The sequence below is a fragment of the Odocoileus virginianus genome, chromosome 2 (genome assembly GCF_023699985.2).
Source record: "Odocoileus virginianus isolate 20LAN1187 ecotype Illinois chromosome 2, Ovbor_1.2, whole genome shotgun sequence".
Taxonomy (NCBI): domain Eukaryota; kingdom Metazoa; phylum Chordata; class Mammalia; order Artiodactyla; family Cervidae; genus Odocoileus; species Odocoileus virginianus.
In genome coordinates, this window is record NC_069675.1 from 24,967,009 (window position 1) to 24,988,948 (window position 21,940).

Consider the following 21,940-nt stretch of genomic DNA (forward strand, 5'->3'; position numbering starts at 1 on the left):
ATGATGGGAGCATCAAGCTAGGAAAGAACCTGGAGAGAAAAAAGAATCCAGTCCTGTCCCAGGCCCTTGAATTCCTAGACACCACTTATCTATCCATCCACCTACCTATTTATGTCCCATTGGTTCATTTTTAATTAATCTCCTCCCCCAAAGAACTTGAGTTACCTTCATTTTCAAAGGAAAAAGATGATCTCTTCCAAAGGTAAAATGTGTGCCTAATTATCATTGGATCAAGAGTATTTGCATAAAACAATGATGCCTGCTTCACAGAATAGCAGCCTGTGAGTGATTACTGTATTAATGAGACCAGACTTCTTGGTCCACTGATCACATAGGTCAGTTAGTATTTCTCTGTTCTATTTTTGCTGCCTGCACTCTGGGTTCTGGCTAGCCGTATTTATTTATTTATTGGTCACTTCATGCAGCATGTGGGACCTTGGTCCCGTGACCACATCATCTGCATTGGGAGTGCACAGTCTTAACCACTAGACTGCCAGGGAAGTCCCCTGACTAGCCATATTTAAAAGGCATTTCCTTATTCTCAGTATTGCTCATGGGATGGAAATTAACACAATGAATCTTTGAGAGTGTTATCTCTGAAGCAGTGTGGGAATATGCTCATTAAAGTAATACAAGAATAAGCACATTACAAAATTGTATATCCCAATATAACCCTAACTCAGTTATCAATCAGGAAAACCGCAGCCACTCTGTGTATTCCATTTACAACAATTTTGACGTAGAATTAGGGACTTACATAACTTTTAGAAAAGTCAGGGTGGTAGAGGTTGGGGAAGAAGCTGCCACTGAAGGTCCAAGAAGGCAGGACCAGTGGTCTGAACACAAAGCACAGAGGCAGCTGGTCCTCAGCAGTTGACTGCGAAGCCTCTGTGACGCTGCCAGCCGCCCAGGCCTCTGACTGCAGCTCTCTGCAGTAACTCCTCTGACACCCTTACCTTCCACATTACATGCAAATTCTCTCAGGCAAGCTCTAATTTGGAACTATGCGGGGAAAGGGATTCTGACACATATAGTGCCCAGCTTCTTTTCTGCAATTACAGAGAGACTTTAGAAGAGGGAGGTTGGGATGCTGAGTTTATAATCCTCCTTCTAGCACATCTGTGTTAAAACATACACAGCAGAAAAGTCAGAAAGAACTGTACCGAAAAGTTGAGTGGTGGTAGAATTATGAATGACTTTTTTTTTTTTTCCTTTTTGGGGTGAAAAGTGAAAGTGTCAGTCCCTCAGTTGGGTCTTACTCTTTACAACTCCATGAACTGTAGCCTGCCAGGCTCCTCTGTCCATGGGATTCTCCAGGCAAGAATACTGGAGTGGGTTGCCATTTCCTTCTCCAGGGGATCTTCCCAACCCAGGGATTGAACCCAGGTCTCCTGCGTTGCAGGCAGACTTACCATGTGAGCCACCAGGGAAGCCTCTCCTTTTTTGGGCACCTTTCAGTTTTTACCAAGTTTCTGTAATAAGTATGTGTTTTATAAATAGAAAAGTAATTTAAACTTTACCAAGAGTAAAATTTAAATGTTCTTACTACCACTACTAATAATAATTTCTATTATTTAATAAAAATGGATAACATTGATCATAGAAGAAACAAGTTAGAAGAATGTAAATAGATGAGCAGAAATCCATGATAATTAGTGGAAAAGTACTAGAATGCTTGTGAATCAGTATAGGCTAACTTCATTTTGTGCTATACATGTTTCAGAAACAATTTGTCTTTATTTCGATCAGTGTCTTTTTATTTATTTATTTATTTTTTCCATTTGATCAGTGCCTTTTTAAAAATTCAGTCAAAATACTTAAAAACGCCAGGTCTATTCACTGTTTATGGAGCCACGGTGATCCTTTGGTGAAAGGAATGTTGTTGTTTATTCATTGAGTCATATCTGACTCTTTGTGACTCCATGGACTGCAGCTTGCCAGACTCCTTTGCCCTCCACTTTCTCCTTTGAAATTAGATCAAAGTCATGTCCATTGAGTTGGTAATGCTAGCTAAATATCTCATCCCCTGCCGCCCCCTTCTCCTTTTGCCTTTAATCTTTCCCAGCATCAGGGTCTTTTCCAATGAGTTATCTCTTTGCATAATGTGGCCAAAGGATTGGAGCTTCTGTTTCAGCATCAGTCTTTCCAATGCATATTCAGAGTTGATTTCCTTTAGGATTGACTGGTTTGGTCTCCTTGCAGTCCAAGGGACTCTCAAAAGGAATAACCATCCTTAATATTGTGGTGGATGGAACCTTGATTGTCATATGATTAGACAAGCCTAGAGCACACAATTAGGATAGTATTGTCATGTATTATTATAATAGAATTAGTTTTCTTTATCTGATTTTTTAAAGCTTGCTTTTTATTTATTAATGTGACTTTGCTGCCCTATTATTTTTGTTTTACTACCTTTCTTTTTCTGAAAATATAGATAAGTTAATTTTATATTTTTTTCAGAAGTAAATTTTCTTCATTCAGTACCCAGAATAGTACTTTGCACATAGTAACTACTCAGAAAATAATTGTTATGAATTTAATGGGGAAAGAAGTTTTTCTCATAAAATAGAACACATGTAATTAAGTATTTTTCTATTAAGTATTAGACAGATAATATTGCATTTTAGATAAGATATCTAGGTGAGATAGTTTAAAAGCAAAAAATCTCAAGCAGACTGTATATGTTCCTGGAATAAGTGTACTTAATTAAAGCAAAAGTTTTAAAACATAGCAAATAATTATTTTTGTCAGTAAAAGAGTAGGTAAAATTTAATGTAAATTATTTTTAAGATTTTTTTTCTTACCCTGAAATTAAGATGGAAGAAATCGTGGCATTTTTTTGTGATTTATTTTATATATACATGTACATATATCCCTGGTGGCTCAGTGGTAAAGAATTTGCATGTCAAGGCAGGAAACACAGGTTTGATCCCTGGGTTGGGAAATGATCCCTAGAGAAGGAAATGGCAACCCACTTCAGTATTCTTGCCTGGGATATCCCATGGACAGAGGAGCCTGAAGGGTCCATGGGGTCACAAAAGAATCGGACATGACTTAGTGACTAAACAACAGTATACATATATATATGTGTATAGATATATATATGTGTATAGATATATATATGTATTGGGGGCTTCCCTGGTAGCTCAGCTGGTAAAGAATCTGCCCACAATGTGGGAGACCCCACTTCAATCCTGGGTTAGGAAGATGCCCTGGAGAAGGGAATGGCTACCCACTCCAGTATTCTTGCCTGGAGAATTACATGGACTATATAGTCCATTGGGTTACAAAGAGTGGGACATGACTGAGTGACTTTCACGTTTTCACTCTTCATATATAAAAATAGCTTCAAAACACTTATCATTTATTGGGATTTACAGTGATAGTTAATCATACTTCTTCACACTAGCTGTCTGACTTTTTTACTTTTTTATCGATAGTATTGGGACTATGTCTACACTTGTCCTTTTAATCCAATAGGTTAATCAAATCAATTTTGTTGGAGGGTTAAAAGTCAAATGAATATCTTGACTGAATAACCTAATTGCTTGACTAGATAGTGGATCATTTTGGTTAAATTGAATAATTTGAACCACTGTACAGAAATGGCTTCTTGCTTTTCCCACAAAAACTAAATGCCTAGTATTCAGATTGTTGTTTTATATCACATTTGGCATGTTAACTGTGGCTACCTCACTTTTGTAACAGTGTAGATAATCCAGTTACCTTTAGGCATTCATTTAAAAATAGATATGGTTTATAAAGCCAAGAATGAAGAGGACTATGAAAAACTTTAGCAGGAAAAGATTCAGAAAGTTCCTTCCTTACAATTACTAATATTTACTTTAGTTTCCTTTAGGTCAGATCAAACTCTGGGAGGCTAAAGTTGAAGAGGTTGACAGATCCTGCGATTCAGATGAAGATTATGAAGCCAGTGGGCGAAGTCTGTTATCCACACATTACACTATTGTGGTCCATCCCAAAGAGCAAGGTCCAACTTACCTACTAATTGGATCCAAGCATGAAAAGGTATGTAAGGACTAACTGGTTGATTTAGAATGAGTTAGACTAATATGATTAAGAATTGGTAATAATTTTCAAGTGAGCATAAGTAGGTACAATCAAGGACTTCCCAAGTGGCTCTGGTGGTAAAGAGCCTTCCTTCCAGTGCAGGTTAGACATGAGACACAGGTTCATTCTCTGGATTGGGAAGATTCCCTGGAGGAGGCCATGGCAACCCACTCCAGTATTCTTGCCTGGAGAATCCCATGGACAGGGGAGCCTGGAGGGCTGCAGTCCGTATGTTCACACAGAGTTGGACACAACTGAAGCGACATAGCACAGCAAAGCAAGTACAATCAAAGACACATATACATTTATTAGACATGGTATTCTTTTAAAAATAATTTTATTCTAATATATTTCAAACTCAGAAAATATACACCCTTTTTTACTTAACAGATGTTAGATTTCGTGGTATTTTTTAAAAAAAATATTTATTTATTATTTTTGGCTGTGTTAGGTCTTAGTGATCACTAATGATGATTAGTGATGTTGAGCTCCTTTTCGTGTACCTGTTGGCTGTCTGTATGTCTTCTTTGGACAAATGATACTCTTCCCATTTTTAAATTGGATTGTTTGGTCTTTTTGCCATTGAGTTATATGAGCTTTTTTATATTTTCAATATTAACCCCTTATAAGAAATATGATTTGCAAATATTTTCTCCCCTTCAGTAAGTTATCTTTTCATTTTATTGATGATTTCCTTTGCTGTGCAGAAGTTTACTAATTTGATATAATTCTGCATATCTATTTTTGCTTTTGTTGCCTGTGCTTTGGTGTCATAAGAAAGACCAGTCTTATGTCCAGAAGTTTTTTCTAAATGTTTTCTTCCAGGTGTTTTGTGATTTCAGGTTTGATATTTAAGTTTTTATTCCTTTTGGAGTTGATATTGTGTATTGTGTGAGATCAGGGTCCAATTTCTTTGTTTTGCATATGGATACCCAGTTTTCCCAGTACCGTTAATTGAGGAGACTATCCTTTGCCCACTATATTCTTGGCAACCTTATCAAAAATCTGTTGACCATATATGTTTGAGTTTATTTCTAGACTCTATTCTGTCCCATTAGCCTTATAGGACAATCATTAAACCCATTAATGAACTTACTGTCTGTTCTTATTGCAGCACCATACTATTTTGATTATTGTAGCTTGGTGATATATTTTGAATTAGGAAGTATGATCTCCCCAGCTTTGTTCTTCTTGCTCAAAATTGGTTTGGCTATTTGGGATTTGTTGTGGTTGCAGATGAATTTTAAGGTTGTTTTTTCTGTTTCTGTTTTTTAAAATTGGGATTTTGATAGAGATTACTTTGAACCTTTATTGGTTGCTTTTGGTAGCATGGACATTTTTAATATTAATTCTTCCAGCCCATGACTGGATGTCTTTCCATTTACTTGTGTCAACTTTAGTTTCTTTCATTAGTATTTTATTATTTTTGTTGTATGAAGCTTTTGACTTCTAGGTTAAGTTTATTTCTAAGTACTTTATTCCTTTTGTTTTTATTTTGGCTGTTGTTTTGGGATTGTTTTCTTAATTTCCTTTTTAGATAATTCATCGTTAGTGTATATGAACACAATTTTTGTATGTTGATTTTGTGTTCTGCAACTTTGCTGAATTTAGTTCTAACACTGTTTTTATGGAGTCTTTAGGATTTTCAACAAGTAAGATAATGTCATCTGCAAACAGATTTTACTTCTGCCTTTCCAATTTGGATGCCTTTTATTTCTTTTTCTTGCTCTATTGCTCTAGCTAGGGCTTCCAGTGGTATGGTGAATAAAAGTGGCAAGAGTGGGCATCTTTGTCTTGTTGCAAATCTTACAGGACAAGCTTTCAGGTTTTCATCATTGGGTATGATATTAGCTATTAATTTTTCTTAGATGACCTTTATTGTGTTGAGGTATGTTCCTTCTGGCTTTTAATTCCTTCTTTAAATTTTCTGGACTTCTTAAGTATTTTTTGTGTGTTATTTGTATGTATGAGGAGTCAGATTTTAAATTTGATAGAATTTGTTGTATTCCTTAAAAGGCTATTAATTAGTTATATTTATTCTAGCCTCTTAATGTCATATTACTGTCTTAATTTTCTTATGCTTTTCTAAGAAAATAATTAAAATGTGAACAATAGGAGAAAGGCACTATGAACACAATTCAAATGAGCCTAAGTGGCTTTTAGTTTTATTTAAAAATTAAGAGTTTTTTTTCCAGTGTCAAAGTTTTCTACTGTCTATTCAAGTTGTTTTTTCCTTAAGTCATCAAAAACTGTATCATGGTTAACATCTCTATTAATATGTTTTAATTTTTAAGGACACTTGGCTTTATCACCTGACTGTTGCAGCTGGAAGTAACAATGTGAATGTTGGATCTGAATTTGAACAACTTGTTTGCAAGTTGCTAAATATAGAAGGGGAACCTTGTAAGTTTATAATGTATAAGTCTTTGTGGTTTATGAAATGGACCCTAACCCCCTTTGCCTAGTAGAGTTTTCATTTTGTGGATTCCTATATACCCATTCTTACTGGCTTTGCTTATCATGGACTAGGATTCTCACTGCGGCTCTTCAGCTGCAGGGACACCATCCTTCTTCAACATGCTGTATCCTGTCTCACCTCTCTGCCTTTGCTCGCATTACTCCCTCTGCCTGGACTGCCCTCCCTCCTTCACATTCCCCACCAACCTGATGAAATCCTGTGTACCTTAGGAGGTCTCCCATCCAGCCCATCCCAACTCAGCAAGTGGCTCATAAAAGGTGCCTAATAAATGTTAAAATTATGTCCCAATGCACTTCACCATTTAACCCTTTCATAGCATTTGTTGCTTTGCATTGAATTTTCTTTTTTTTAATGGCTGAAGTTTCCCTATTGAGAGCCTAGATGCTCTACTTAATAGAGATCACATTTTATTTGTGATCTGGCTTAGAAATTCAATAAATGTTGATTTTAGGAATGACTTCAAGTTCTTCTTTATCTTTCTATCTCCTCCTGCTCTAATTTCTTCTCTGCAACTTGCCCCCAGCTCCCTTGCATATACAGTCATCTCCCTACCTAGGTCACCAATCTTTAGCACATTTAAGCAATATAACCAATGTCCTGGTAGACTTGTTTTGGCCTAAAATATTGTACCAACCTTGTCTAACTTTAATTTATCCTAAAGAGAATTATGAGAATGCCAATGGTCTAGAAACTGAAATAAAATAATGTGATCAGAGGTTTTTCATGTTTTTTATGACTTAAATTGTGAGCCAGACCTGAATGAGCTAATTTCTAAAGGGCTAATTTAATATGAGGCCCAAATAAGTAATTCTTTCTGTTTCTTATTCACATTTCATTTTGTACATAGCTTCTCAGATATGGAGACACCCTACTTTGTGTCACAGCAAAGAAGGAATCATTTCCCCTCTGACAACACTACCTTCAGAAGCTCTACAGACAGAAGCAATTAAATTATTTAAGGTAAAACTTTATGTGGCATTATATATCAAAAAAACTTGAAGTTAACCTTTGCCAGGGCTTCCCAAATGGTGCTAGTGGTAAAGAACCTGCCTGCCAATGCAGGGGATGCAAGAGACACAGGTTCGATCCGGGGGTTGGGAAGATCCCCTGGAGAAAGGCACGGCAGCCCACTCCAGTATTCTTGCCTGGAGAATCCTATGGAGAGAGGAGCCTGGTGGGCTACAGTCCATGGGGTCACAAAGAGTCAGACATGACTGAAGCGACTTAGCACAGCACATATATTGTTAAGCATTTTAATAGGAAAAAATGGAAATCTAGGTTATAAAGTTTCACTGTTTTCAAGAAAATTCAAAATATGATAACAATGACAAAGAAAATATACTGAATTAAAGTCAGATGAATTTAATATGCTTTCTGAGTGAGAATTTGAAATTTCTATGATAAACTATGGTTTGGGCCATGTGAAAGACAATATCAGAGTCATTTTCTCTTCAGCTTCTCAGATGGAGAGATTTCTGACATCACCATACCTCACTATTGGGAGAGGAGTCGACACTGTTCTTCTCCAATGCTAATATGCTCAAATTCTTACTACTCAACCTCTATTAAGTCCCTGATCACTTGAAACTTGCCAATTATATCATTCTTTACCCCTGCCCCATTATCCCCTGGAGAAGAGCATGGCAACCCACTCTAGTATTCTTGCCTGGAGAATCCCATGGACAGTGGAGCCTGACAGGCTACAGTCCATGGGGTTGCAAAGAGTCGGACATGACTGAGTGACTAAAACTTTCACTTTCACAACACTTTCACAACACTTTCACTTTCACTTTCCATTATCTCTGTCATCAGTCTCCTTCTGGTAACTCCTCAAATTTCGTTAAGGATTTTGGCTCCTAACTCACATTCTTTCTCTCTGCCTTAAACTTTGCCATTACACTAAATAACTTTGCTATCACGTTGCTCACCAATGCTATGACCTTAAGATTCCTGACCTTCTCAATGTCAGTAAGCTTGCTGTCTGCCCTGCTTCACCTTTCCAATCTCCATGTCCACACCTTGACCCCAACATGCCTCATAAGTACACCACTTCTAAAATCTTAAATCCTAATATATCTTTCTTTAACCATAATCTCTTAGCCCATGAGCTCTCTTACTTTCTTACTCTTCCATTTCTCATCCTCACTAAGACCTTTTTTTGAGTGATTTATTTTCTTTGAGATCAAGAAAGAGCACTATGGTTCCTTGGGACCTATGGTCCCATGCATTCTTCAGCCAAACTCCTGCCAAGATCCCTGCTGTGGTTTTGCCTGCTTCTGTATTAATTGCATGTGTAATGCTAGAGAGCATCAAATAGCTGTGTGGACTAGAGCCTATGTGACTATGGTCTTCATTCCTCAGGGCCAGCTGTCTCTCTTTGCTTGTCTTTGGTCACATCCCCTCAAACTCCCTACTCAATAATGCTCCCCAGAACAAATTTAATTTCATTGGAAAAATTAGAGGGCATCACAAATGATCACCTCGAATCTCTCATCCCAAGAGACTGTTTCATCTGTTTCTTCTTCCATTACTTCAGTCTCAGAATGTAATGTATCTTCTGTGGATTCTTGTCTTGACTCTGTGCTGCCACCTTGGTAGTTCATTTTCCCCTTAGTCTCTTAGAGTCTTCAGTTTTTATCTCTTCTTTCTTTTTCTTGCCTATATTCCTCCCATCTCAAAAAATTATTTGCTTACTAGATAATACTAGGGAATTGTTGTTAATTTGGGAAGTGGATGATGATGACATGATGCTTACGTGGAAAAATCTGTGTCAGTTGGAGATCCCTACTGAAGTATTAGTAAAATAACATGATATACATTAAAATACTACAGAAAAAAGCGAGGACAGGGATTGAATGAAACAGATATGGCAAAATGCTTGTTAACAGCTGTTGACACTAGGTAATGGGTACATTATACTATTCTCTCTACTTTTGTTCATGTTTTAAAAATACCATCATGGAGTGTTTTTAAAAATCCACCTGTAGAATACACAAATACCCAAAGTAAGACAGACTTTATACAAATATATTTGAAAATCTGGATGAAGTGATCAACTGTATAACAAAACATAAGTGGCCAAAACCAATTACACAGGTGAATAAAAATTTAAACAGGGGAATTTACCAAACTTTGTAAGTATAGATAATTTCAGTGCTGTTCAAGGTGTCCCAAAGCATAGGAAAGAAAGAAATTTTGCAAAATTTTTTTCTTTTACTTTGTTTAGGGTAAGGCTCAAAGCTTATGTATATATATCAAACATATGTAAGAGTAGAGAGAATATTATAAAGTATAAGATGCTACCATCCAGCTCCACAGTTGTCAACCTATGACCAGTTTTGTTTTATTCTCCCCATCTCTATTGCTCCCCAAGACTAGGTTATTTTGAAGCAATTCTCAGTCATCATGTCACTAGATTCTCTTTGTGAAGTAAGTAGTATTTTTATACCAAACCCCAGAAAATATTATAGAAAACAGAGCATTTCATACAAAAACTAATCAAATATTAGTAAACAGACTCCAACATCATTTTAAAAGAATACTAATCCTCGGACATATGTATGCTTATGACTGATGCATGTTGATGTCTGGCAGAAATCAGCACAATATTGTAAAGCAATTATCCTTCAATTAAAAATAAATTTAAAAAAATAATACTAATCATGACTAAGAGAAATGTATTCCTGACCATACTAATAATTGGCTTCCCAGGTGGGTCAGTGGTAAAGAATTCACCTGCCAAGCAGGAGACACGGGTTCGATCCCTGGGTCGGTAAGATCTCCTGAAGAAGGAAATGGCAACCCTACTCCAGAATTCTTGCCTGGGAAATCCCATGGACAGAGGAGCCTGGCAGGCTACAGTCTGTGGGGTCACAAAAGAGTTGGATGTGACCTCGAGACTAAGCAACAACAACATACTAATAATATTCAATTTAAATGGTCTAAACATTCCAACTACAAGGTAGAAATTGTCAGAATGTATAAAAAAGCAAGCTCTAACTATATCCTGTCACAAGCAGTACTTTTTTTGTTTCCTGACATTTCTTATAAGAAAAAAAAGACTAACATTTTAAAATAGCTCTTGCAAAAGATTTCACTCCCAGAACTTTGTTTTACTCTCAAATTTCAATGTCACTAATAAGCCCAATGTATTTAATTCATTGAAACAAATATACATGTAAAGCACCATAACTAAAGTTATTTGATACATTTATAACAGTGATTTGGGATTGTTAAATTAGCATGCATATATTTTTCAGAATTCATAGAACATTTTATGAGTATTGAAGCTGCTTCCCATGCCTTTAGGCAATCCATCCCAAACTTCCTCAAGCAAGAGTAGCTACTTCTCTAGTCAAGATCAAAATGAAATTTCACAGTTTTATTACAATGAACTGTTAAAATGAAGAATGATGAGTATTAATATCCTAGTTTGGAAAATGTCTAGGAAAGATTATGCTATAACCTTTTCCTAGTAACCTACTCTAAAATTTAATCTCTTTGGAGGAAAAATACTATGTATTTACATTCACTTTAAGTTATTTAGGCTACTATTTCCCAAAATACTTTCTTCAGTAAACTAGTTCTTAAAGATGCCAATTGATATTACTAGAAAAAAAATAAAGATGAGGAGGGGTTGAACTCTGTTCTGTGTAGAGAGTATAAAGATAAACAAGAAAATGTCTTTATGAAGTTTGTATTCCAGTAGACTCTAAAGGCTATTAATGTTCCATATGCCTTTAAAAAGAATGCATATTCTGCTCAGAGGTGGACTATTCTACAAATTAGGTCAGGTTGATTGATAGTATTGTTTAGGTTTTCTAAATCCATACTGATTTTTCTACCTACTTGTTCTCTCAGATGTTGACAGGGGGTATTGCAGTCTCTCACTTTAATTGTGAATTTTGTCTATTTCTCCTTACAGTCCTATAAGTGGTTGCATCACGTATTTTGAAGCTATATTATTAAAACATTTAGAATTGTGATCCGTTCTAGATGAGCTGACCCCTTTATCATTACAAAATGACCCTCTTTATCTCTGGCAGAATTCCTTGCCTGGAAATCTACTTTGTCTGATATTAATGTCACCATTCCAGATTTCTTTTGATTAATGTTATCACAATATATCTTTTCCGTCCTCTTATTTATTTATTTATTTTTCAGTTTTTCCATCCTTTTAAACAAAAACTTTTGCTAGTAAGAGAATCAATATAATTCATGCAGAATAAATCTTACCATTTCTCACCCTGAGTATATCTATTTTTTTCATTTAATTCAGACCTGCCAACTTTTTATAAATGCAGCAGTCGACTCTCCCGCAATTGATTACCACATATCTCTAGCCCAGAGTGCTTTGCAAATCTGTCTGACACATCCTGAGCTACAGAATGAAATTTGCTGTCAGCTCATTAAACAGACAAGATGGAGACAGCCACAGAATCAACCAGGACCTCTGCAGGTATGTGTTGATACATATACATGAATTTTGAATGATGTTGTTTTCCTGATTGTAAGTATAATACATATTCAATATAGACATTTGGAAAATACAAGAAGTATGAAATGGAAAAACAATTATTACTATTTTGATGTATATCCTTTCAGTTTCTATAATCTATATATAAATGTTTATATGTGTATATTTATGCACTCACAGTTTTTCACATTACTAACATTACCATGTGCATATACTTTTTAAAAACTGTAAAACATAGTCATTTCCCCTATAGCTTTCAGCAGTCTTCAAAACATTAATACTAGTTGCTTTAATATCAACTGCTATACGTTTAGGTTTTTCCAATTACTTTTCCTATGATAAATACCACTACAGTAGACATCTTTGAACCTAAATTTTGTGTGCAAGTCCAGTGAATTTCATTGTGTCCACTTCTAGAATTTTCCATATCTTCAACAATATTCAGTGTAATTCTTCTGTTAATTTCTTTTCAGGTAAAAAGTAGTACTTCATTATTGATTTTGGATACATTTCCTTAATTATTATAGTCAGATTTATTTTCAGAAGGGTTTTAGTCACTTGTGTTTACTCTTCAATGAATGCTTCTTTTAATATATACACTGACTCCCTGTCATTCACAGGATAAAATAGAAATTTCTTACCCTAGACTCTTGGGAGTGGACCTAGGTTTTGTGGGACTTGAAACTTGTGCAATGAATACTAAGAAAAAGAAAACAATATTTATTACTTTTACACATTTTAAAAGAACAAATGAGTATGTCATATGACTATGACAGCTCATAGGGCCTGTCCTAGGTATTTGTTTTGTTTTGTTTTTTTTTCCATTTATTTTTATTAGTTGGAGGCTAATTACATCATTGCAGTGGTTTTTGTCATACATTGAAATGAATTAGCCATGGATTTACATGTATTCCCCATCCCGTTCCCCCCTCCCACCTGTCCTAGGTATTTGGAGGGGACTTTTTTTGTATTGAGCGGGGTTCTGAAACTTAACCTTCATGTCTATCAGGGGCCCTTCATAATCTGGCTCCAGTGGCCTCCTCTTTCTCCACTTCATTTTATATATCCTGTTTCCAGTGTACATTGAATGAATAAACTCTCTTCATTCTTCGAACAACCCTGCCTTTCATTATCCTTCACCTGGAAACCAGATCCCTCTGCATTCTTCCTACCTGTGGACTTCACAGTCCAACCCAAGCAGCATCCCTCCTGTAGATTCTTTCCTGACTCCCACATCAGTAATCATTCTGTCCATTGGTCATACTTTAAAAAACATTATTACAGTGTATTAGTGGTGCTGTATTATAGATTACTGTTTAAATATATATATAATGTCTTCTAGATCATAAATTCTTCAAGGGCAGGGCCTTTCCCTCTTTTCCTTTTTTTGTATGATATTAAAAAAAATATTATAGTTATACTTACTTAATTTAAAAAAATTAAGATATAAAATAGAATACAAGCAAGAGAATAATAAAAGTCATATATACCTCTATTACCTAGAGATACCTCTGTTAATATTTTTGTGCTTGCCCCTTGTTTAGCTATGTATGTATGTATGGGTACATCCGTTCTGCTTTTTGTATAAATTATTTTTTACTACTTTTCAATTTGCCCTTTCTTAGTGCCATTACTTATATTTCAGTGAAAGAGTTAACGCATAAATGAACAAAAGGGAACAATTTCCCTAACCTTGTGTAATATCAAAAAGGATTACCATATGATATCCTCTGATACCTCAATTGTAGACAACTGTGTACATAACTAGATGGATTATGGTTCTGACCCAATATGAAGCTTTTATGCTTTTATGTATTATAAATGCTCTAAGGAGATAATGTCTATGTGGAAAAAAGCAAAAACATTTTGGGATCAAGAAAGACTGTCATCACCCCTTCGCTCTCACTTCCTCTCTCGGTCACACTCCCCCTGACTTACGTCTCTGATGACCACGTGGTGTCTAACCTGTGACGCTTCTCTTTGCCCAGGGCTGGCAACTCTTGGCGCTCTGTGTTGGGCTCTTCCTTCCCCATCATCCTTTCCTGTGGCTCCTCAGGCTCCACCTAAAGAGAAATGCAGATTCCAGGTATGCAGAGTTCTAGACAGCTGCACCATTCACGTGGCCTCTGTGTCTGCAATAAATCATAGGTATTTAGTAACCTGCCAGGTACATTTGTGGAAGAATGTGTGAAACAAATGTTGATACAGGAAGCCTTTGGTTATCATTTATGCAGAGCTAGAAAAATATTTCCTTTGTTACGTTAAATTTCTCATGGAAGGTTGCACTAAAAGCTTGAAAAGCTGACAAAGAATATTTTAAGTTAATAGTCTATGTAGATTTCAAGTATGAATGTCTTACTGTTAGTGGGTGTTCATCCAACAAAAGCAACTATTTTGTTTCCTTATTTTTTCTATTACTATTTTCTTCACATTTAATTCTTTTATCTAGAAGACTTTTCTGATAGTCTTCCCACCTTTTATAATTGTATGTATTTGAATTACCTCAGAATTTTTACTCCTTTGAAAAAGACTTTTCCAATTCACTGTTAGAATGACTTTCTTACAGTGGGGCCTAGGGTGTCCAGCCAAGGGTGACTGGGATCATTTTGTCCAAGAGGTTCATATTAGGTTGTTTAAGTAGACTCTGGGACTCAAACAAAAGGTGAAACGAAAAAGCAGCTTGGAAGCAGAGGGAAAATATCTTCCAGCTCATGTGTCTCTGGGGACTCTGTCATCAGGGTCATGTGATTACAGTTGCAGTCACTGAGAACCACCCGCCCCCTACAAAGTGAGATTTTAAAGCCCACCTAAAAGGCACTTGAATGCACATATATGTAGATACATTATCAATCTGCTTTTATAAATGAAATAAAAGTTATATGTAACAAATAAGGACAAATAAGATCTCTATCCAGCTTTTACTGGATTTATTTACCCCAGCAGTTTTGTTTAATGCTTAATATTTTTAAAGAAGTACATGTTTTGTAAAGAAGGAATATTTATTTATTTATTTGGCTGGGCCAGGTCTTAGCTGTGACATGTAGGATCTAGTCCCCTGACCACATCAAACCTGGACCCCCTACATTGGGAGCACAGAATCTTAGCCACTGGACCACCAGGGAAGTCCCAAGGAAAATACATTTTTATTTTTGTTTGAAGATATTTTCTTATCTTGCTCAGCAGGAATGCCTTTAACTTCTATGTTCTTCAAAAGAGAACTCTCTTCATCATGCACTCCTTGTGTTATCCTGTTCTAGTCTTTATACAGTTACTTTCTTTATATTTGTTAATATGATCACTGTATGTTGACCATGTAATGTCTGGTAATTTTAAATTTATTTTGTGATTATAATAATACAATAATGATGAAGATTGCTTTGTGGGAAGTGTGTGGCGAAAGTAAAGACACTAGAATTTGAGAAAAGTGACAGCAGTTAATATTATCACTCAATAATGACAATATTATATTAATATATATCAGTCTTATAATATTTAGTTTATATTATTGTGATTATGATAATTAACATTATATAATATTAATGTATATTAATATAGCAGTTAATATTATCATTCAATGATAATATAATATTATGCTGTCAACATTAGCATGATACATTGTAATAATGTACACCAAGGAAAGTTTCCATAATGGTTGCATATATCTTAATTAAATTTATTCTTAGGTTTTATCTTAAGTTTTGTATTATAGGACAGAATTTGGAAAATATGCCATTTACTGCCAGAGATGTGTAGAAAGAACACAACAGAATGGAGATCGAGAAGCAAGACCCTCAAGAATGGAGATTCTTTCCACCCTTCTTCGAAACCCATATCATCATTCTTTGCCCTTCAGCATCCCTGTGCACTTCATGAATGGAATATATCAGGTAGATTAGACTTTCTACCCAATGAACACGTGCTTAGCCCAGAATCCTGTGTATAACCTCTGTGGTGTTGAGAGGTGGGACTCTCACCCTACTTCTGTCAGCAGCTGGCAATGATAAACATGCAAATATATTAGATTTTCTGTCAGGACAGTTGAGTTTTGAAACAGTTTTGCTAAAAAACGATGCACACTAAAATATCCATATTGAATGAAATAAGGGAGGATTTTCATTACCATTGTAATTCTGATGGAGAAAAGCAAAATTACTTCAGTTGAGGGCTTCCCCCAGCAGTGTATCGGCTAGGTGAGGAAATGATACCTGACATGGGACGTGTACAGGTTTAGTCCCTTTAAAGTCTCCACATCTTAGGAATTCTCGGAAAACTGTCCAGGCCCTTCCAACTCACATCTAAGTGATTGCCTATTAACTAGCAAATGTATTCCAAAGCTGGCAGTTAGTCTTTGTAGCTCTAAGCCTTTTATCATGGAATTCAGATACTTAACTGCATATTAAAGAAACAAAATTAAATGCTTAAAAGTGTTCATATGTTTAAGTGTGTTTCTCTTTTTTTTTTTCCCCTTTGCTTGAAGATTACATACTGTTCTGTAGTTCCTAATGGGCCAGCATAATATCTCTGCAAGAGGTTTATAGCTCTCAAATGATCTTTCTGTTTTGAATTCATGTCTATTGGCTGAAACCAGGAATTCTTATGTCAGGCTAATGACTAAGATGACATTAATTTTCTCCAGTGGAACTTTGAAAAAAGTTAAAGCACCTAGATAAATATATGTTATTAATCGTGCATCATGTATGCCCTGTTTCCCCCCTGAAATCTAGGTTTGAAATGTCTATACCTTTTTATTAAGAGAAGGACTATGTTGTTTCTGTTTAGGTAGTTGGATTTGATGCATCCACCACAGTGGAAGAGTTTTTGAATACTTTGAACCAAGATACAGGAATGAGGAAGCCAGCACAGTCTGGATTTGCATTGTTCACAGATGATCCTTCCGGCAGGGATTTAGAGCATTGTCTTCAAGGAAACATCAAGGTAAAGCCAACTCCTTTTAAGGAGGCAGACCCAGCAAACAGCAAAGAAGTTATTCTGCTATTTGCAAAAAGTTTAGTTCAAGAATTTTCCAAAAATATAAGCAATCTAATCTTCATAATAAAAAAATATATTTGGACTTTGTTGAAGCCAAGGAATTCTGATCAAAATCTGTACACGCATATATTGTTAGTGTTGTTTAGTTGCTAAGTGGTGTCCGACTTTCTGTGACCTCATAGACTGTATCCCACCAGGTTCTTCTGTCCATGGGATTTTCCAGGCAAGAATACTGGAGTGGGTTGCCACTTCCTACTGCAGGGGATATTCCTGACCCAGAGATCAAACCCACATCTCCTGCATTGGCAGGCAGATTTTTTTACCACTGAGCCACCAGGGAAACCCCTCACACACATACATCCTACATGTTAAAGAGAGGAAGCGGATTAATAATAGTAATAATACCCTAAATATTAAGGTAGAAAGAGTGGAGGTATGGAAGCTCTAATAAAATGGCTTTCCATTTTATTCATTCACTCAGCAGTATCCATTTAATTGTATATTGTGTCCCAGGGCTTCCTGGGTAGCACAGTGGTGAAGAATCTGCCTGTCAATGCAGGGGACACAAGAGATGCAGGTTTGATCTCTGGGTCAGAAAGATCCTCTGGGGTAGTAAATGACAACCCACTCCAGTATTCTTGCCTGGAAAATTCCACAGACAGAGAAACCTGGCAGGCTGCAGTCCATAGGGTTGCCAGAAGTTGGACACGACTATGCACTCACACATACACATTGTGTCCCAGGAGCTGGAGCAGACCCTTTGGGGAATATAAAGAAGGAACAGAAATATTCCCTGCGCATAGGGAACTCCTAATCTGCTAGGGAAGAGTAGCCTTATACACTGATAACCTTAAAATTGAAAATGGTAAATAGTTTAAGAATGTGGTGCACATTCTACAGAGGAAAAGATTACATTCAGTGGAAATTAGGGAAGAGCTCATCTGGACTTTGACTGGTAGAAAATGCACCAGGCTTCCCTGATGGCTCAGATGGTAAAGAAACTGCATGCAATGCAGGAGACCCAGGTTTGGTCCCTGGGTCGGGAAGATCCCCTGGAGAAGGAAATGGCAACCCACTCCAGTATTCTTGCCTGGAGAATCCCATGGACTGAAGAGCCTGGTGGGCTTCACTCCATGGGGTTGCAAGGAGTCGGACCTGACTGAGCAACTAACACACACAAGAAAATGCACTTGTGGAAATAAAGAAGCGATTCCAGACATAGGGAAAATCATGAGCAAAGACAGAAAATTAGAAGATTCTTTAAAAGTGTTTTCTAGGTCATAGTAAAATAGCTTTAATGAAGTTTCCATCTAGTGATGGCAACGATTAAAAACATAGGATACAGAACCATAAGGAACCTTAGAGAAATAACCCACTTATTTTGCAAATGAGGAAACCAAGGCCTAGAATGAAAAATAATTTATGGCAAATCAAATAGCTGGAACCAGGTCCGGATCCTCTTACTTGACATGGTCCTTATTGCTCTTGGGAATAAGTACCTTGTTATGGAGTACTTCTCTGATTTGGAGATGAAATATTTGGGGCAAAGCAAGCAATGCACCCATAAGTTCAGAGCATATAAAACATCAGTACTTTCATTTAACTCCCAAAGCCCAGCTACATTTGCAGAACGATCTGTTGAATCTCCATGGGTTAAATATGCAATATGTTAAAACTCATACTTAGTTCCTTAGGAGTGCTGGTCAGAAGATAGGATTTCCACACCACTCCCACCTGTTTCTTCAGCTGCATTTTGAGGCATCTAGATAAATGAATGTCTTTTTCTTTGCAGTTTCAAGTATATCCTGTTCAGATCAACAATTCCAAATGTAAATTTTTGAGACAGACATCCCTTGAATACTTTTAATAATTGACCAAGAAGATAAGCTAGTATTTTTGGTTGACTTGAGCTGAATAAAAATCAGGGGCTTTGGTGAATAATTGCTTACCCCATAATTTTAAAAACTTTTATTTATTATTCTGTAAATGACAAGATTTTTTTAAATTTATCTTGTACCTGAAGAATTTTTGTTCTTTCCCCAAGAACCTTAACATTATATTTCAGAGTTCTTTGATATAACTTCAGTTATTCCAATCTTTTTAAACTCAGAAGGCGGAAAAGTTGCTTCTCGGTGACTAAATCATGAAAAAATTCCTGGAATCTTCTTGTTTCCAGTCTCATGCAATCCTTCATTAAGTTTCCTTTTTGAGTAAAAAATTCATGGCCATAGTCCAAAGTTAATGTGTGTCCGAAAGGATAAGAGGACCAAAGAGTGATTTATAATTAAATTCTAAACTCAGAGCTGCAGAAGCTTAAAACAGAAAGCTTCAGTCCATTTGGTTTGATTGTATTAATTGAAAATTTTCAGTCTGTAGACATGCTTGTCTTCAAAAAATACCCAATGTGAAAAACATTATGAATCTCCATTTTCTACTTCCCTTCTAGATTTGTGACATTATCTCTAAATGGGAACAGGCTTCTAAAGAACAACAGCCTGGGAAATGGGAAGGTACGAGAACTGTTCGTCTCACTTATAAAAACAGGTGTGTAATACCATTGCCAAGAGCCAAAGAGTATACACTTATTTTCAAATCATGCACCTAAAATTTAGTTTCCTGTTTAATAGCCTTAAAAGTTACATTTATTTATATGTTTTCCTGAAATGGTAGCTCTATTTCTGTAGGAAGAAACTGTCACCTAAAATTTTGTCTCTAATTGTAGTAATTGTAGTAATATCATGAATAATTATGTTTTATAAAAATATGTATTTGGACAAAGATTAGAAGAAAACTATAAGGAAAAAAGTAGTTGCTCTCTTAGGCAGTTGATACAGTTTTTCACTTTCAAAATTTCCTTTAACACTAATATTACATTTTTTCCATAAGACTGAATATTCAAATATCCTACTGCAGATCTGTAATAAGAATCATTTGTTTACCCAAGTCTTTTAGAACTGGTATGTTCATATTCATTCATTCTTGTTCTTTCATATTCTCTCTTCCTCTGTATTTATTGAGCTTCATCTATAAGCCTAGCACTTAGCTGGATGCTTTGGATGAAATGATAATAAACACACACACACAATCCCTGATCTTTTGGAATTTACAGGCTAGTGAGGAAGATAGTTGCTAATTTTTCTCTGAAAGAAAAGCGCATGTCTGTGTGAGAGCACTTAACAAGAATCCTGTCCTAGACTGGAGGCTTTGGGAGGTTTCTTTGAGGAAATGATGCTTATGTCAAGGTCAGAAGGAGGCTGAGAGTGAAAGCATTGAAACCAGTAGAAAAGGATGTACAAAGCTTATAGAGGGAGGCTGAGCAGTGTTTCAGGAACTGGGAAAGAGCTGGTAGGACTTGCTCAACAAATAAAATTTATTTCAGTATTTATTGATTGATTTTTGGCTATGCCAGGTCTTTGTTGCTCTGCAAGAACTTTCTCTAGCTGCGATCCCTGGGTTTCCCATTGTGACGGCGTCTCCTGCTGCCGAGCGCAGGCTCCAGAGCACAGGCACTCAGTAGTTGTGGTGCTTGGGCTTAGTTGCCTCTTGGCACGTGGGCTCTTCCCAGACCAGGGTTCATACCCGTGTGTCCGGCATTGGCAGGTGGATTCTTAACCACCGGACCACCAGAGAAGCCCACAACAGGTACAGTTTTAATAGACTTTAGCATATGGTCAGAAACTAGGGCTTTCTTTATTCTTTTTTTAAAAACACAAAACAAAACAAAAAAACCACTTCTTTTCTTCCATGTTATGAGCAGAAGGTCGTATTTAATAAACAGTGTTCACTGACCAGGTCTCATTAACTGTACAACAACAGCAAAAACAAAAAATGTATTTTGCTTCTTTTATTTGACTCTTATACTTCATAAAATAAGGGATCTAAGATATCAGAGTAAGAGCCTGGTAGAATGATTGCTGTAGTCTTGACTTTAAAATTTTTAGAGGCCTACTTTTGGAATGTGTTCCTAGCTCTGATATTGAGATGTAAGAAGTAAAGTTACTACATAACAGAAAGAATATAACAGCCTTTGATCCAGCTCAGGATCTCTTTTTCTGATCATTCATCCCAGAGAAATACCCACATAAGTGGGAAAGAGTATCCAGAAATTTTTGTAACAGTGAAAAATAAATGTGTTATGGGACACACGTTTATTAGTAGGAGAATGGTTAAATAAATACTGTGCATTCATACTGTGGATTCCTCTCATACACCCAGCCACTAAAAGGCCACCACTGTTTGAACAGACTCCTTTGGTCTGAATAAAAGGTCCAGGTGGCGGTAGTAATAAAGAACCTACCCATCAATGCAGGAGACCTAAGAGATAACATGTTCAATCCTTGGGTCGGGAAGATCCCCTGGAGAAGGGAATGGCAACCCACTCCAGTATTCTTGCCTAGACAACTCCATGGACAGAGGAACCTGGCTGGCTAAGGTCCATAGGATCGCAAAGAGTTGGGCATCACTGAAGCGACTTAGCACATGAGCCACTAGAGCCTCTCTGTTCAGGGATTCATGAGCTGAGTAGATTCACAAGAGTTCTGGGATATGAGACAGTGACTGCTGAGCTTTGGTATCTAAGATTTTAAAATCCTGTGCTCCTAGAGATATGCTGGATTACTTAGGTAGTAAAAATTGAACAGGCTCTCGTCCTGGAGGAATCTGTTTCCACCCTGGCCCTTTCGTGACTGGCATGAAACAGCAGCTGGAAGTTAGGACCTTCTAGATGATTGTTTTAGTTCTGTGGTCGCTGGGAGCAGTGATTCTCAAAGTGTGGGTCCTGGATCTGCAGCTTCAGTATCACATGGAAACATATTGAAATGCCCATTATTTGGTCCCACTTCAGACCTATTGAATTAGAATCTCTGGGGAAAAGGCCCCGGAGTCTGTGTTTTAACAGTTCTCCAGGTGATTCTTACTCATGCTAA

General features: G+C 36.5%; 1 protein-coding gene across 4 annotated transcripts in view; it reads left to right on the forward strand.

Moving 5' to 3' along the window:
• Positions 1-21,940, forward strand: part of PLEKHH2 (pleckstrin homology, MyTH4 and FERM domain containing H2) — a 96,145-nt gene that overhangs the window by 54,975 nt on the left and 19,230 nt on the right. For 3 of the 4 annotated variants that reach the window (XM_020878073.2, XM_020878075.2, XM_020878076.2), the window contains exons 17-24: positions 3,850-4,029; positions 6,366-6,474; positions 7,398-7,510; positions 11,829-12,008; positions 14,015-14,112; positions 15,736-15,913; positions 16,806-16,961; positions 19,462-19,559. In XM_020878073.2, the coding sequence (XP_020733732.2) occupies positions 3,850-4,029; positions 6,366-6,474; positions 7,398-7,510; positions 11,829-12,008; positions 14,015-14,112; positions 15,736-15,913; positions 16,806-16,961; positions 19,462-19,559 (1,112 nt within the window). The remainder of the gene's footprint in view (positions 1-3,849; positions 4,030-6,365; positions 6,475-7,397; positions 7,511-11,828; positions 12,009-14,014; positions 14,113-15,735; positions 15,914-16,805; positions 16,962-19,461; positions 19,560-21,940) is intronic. The other variant, XM_020878078.2, reaches the window with a different exon arrangement.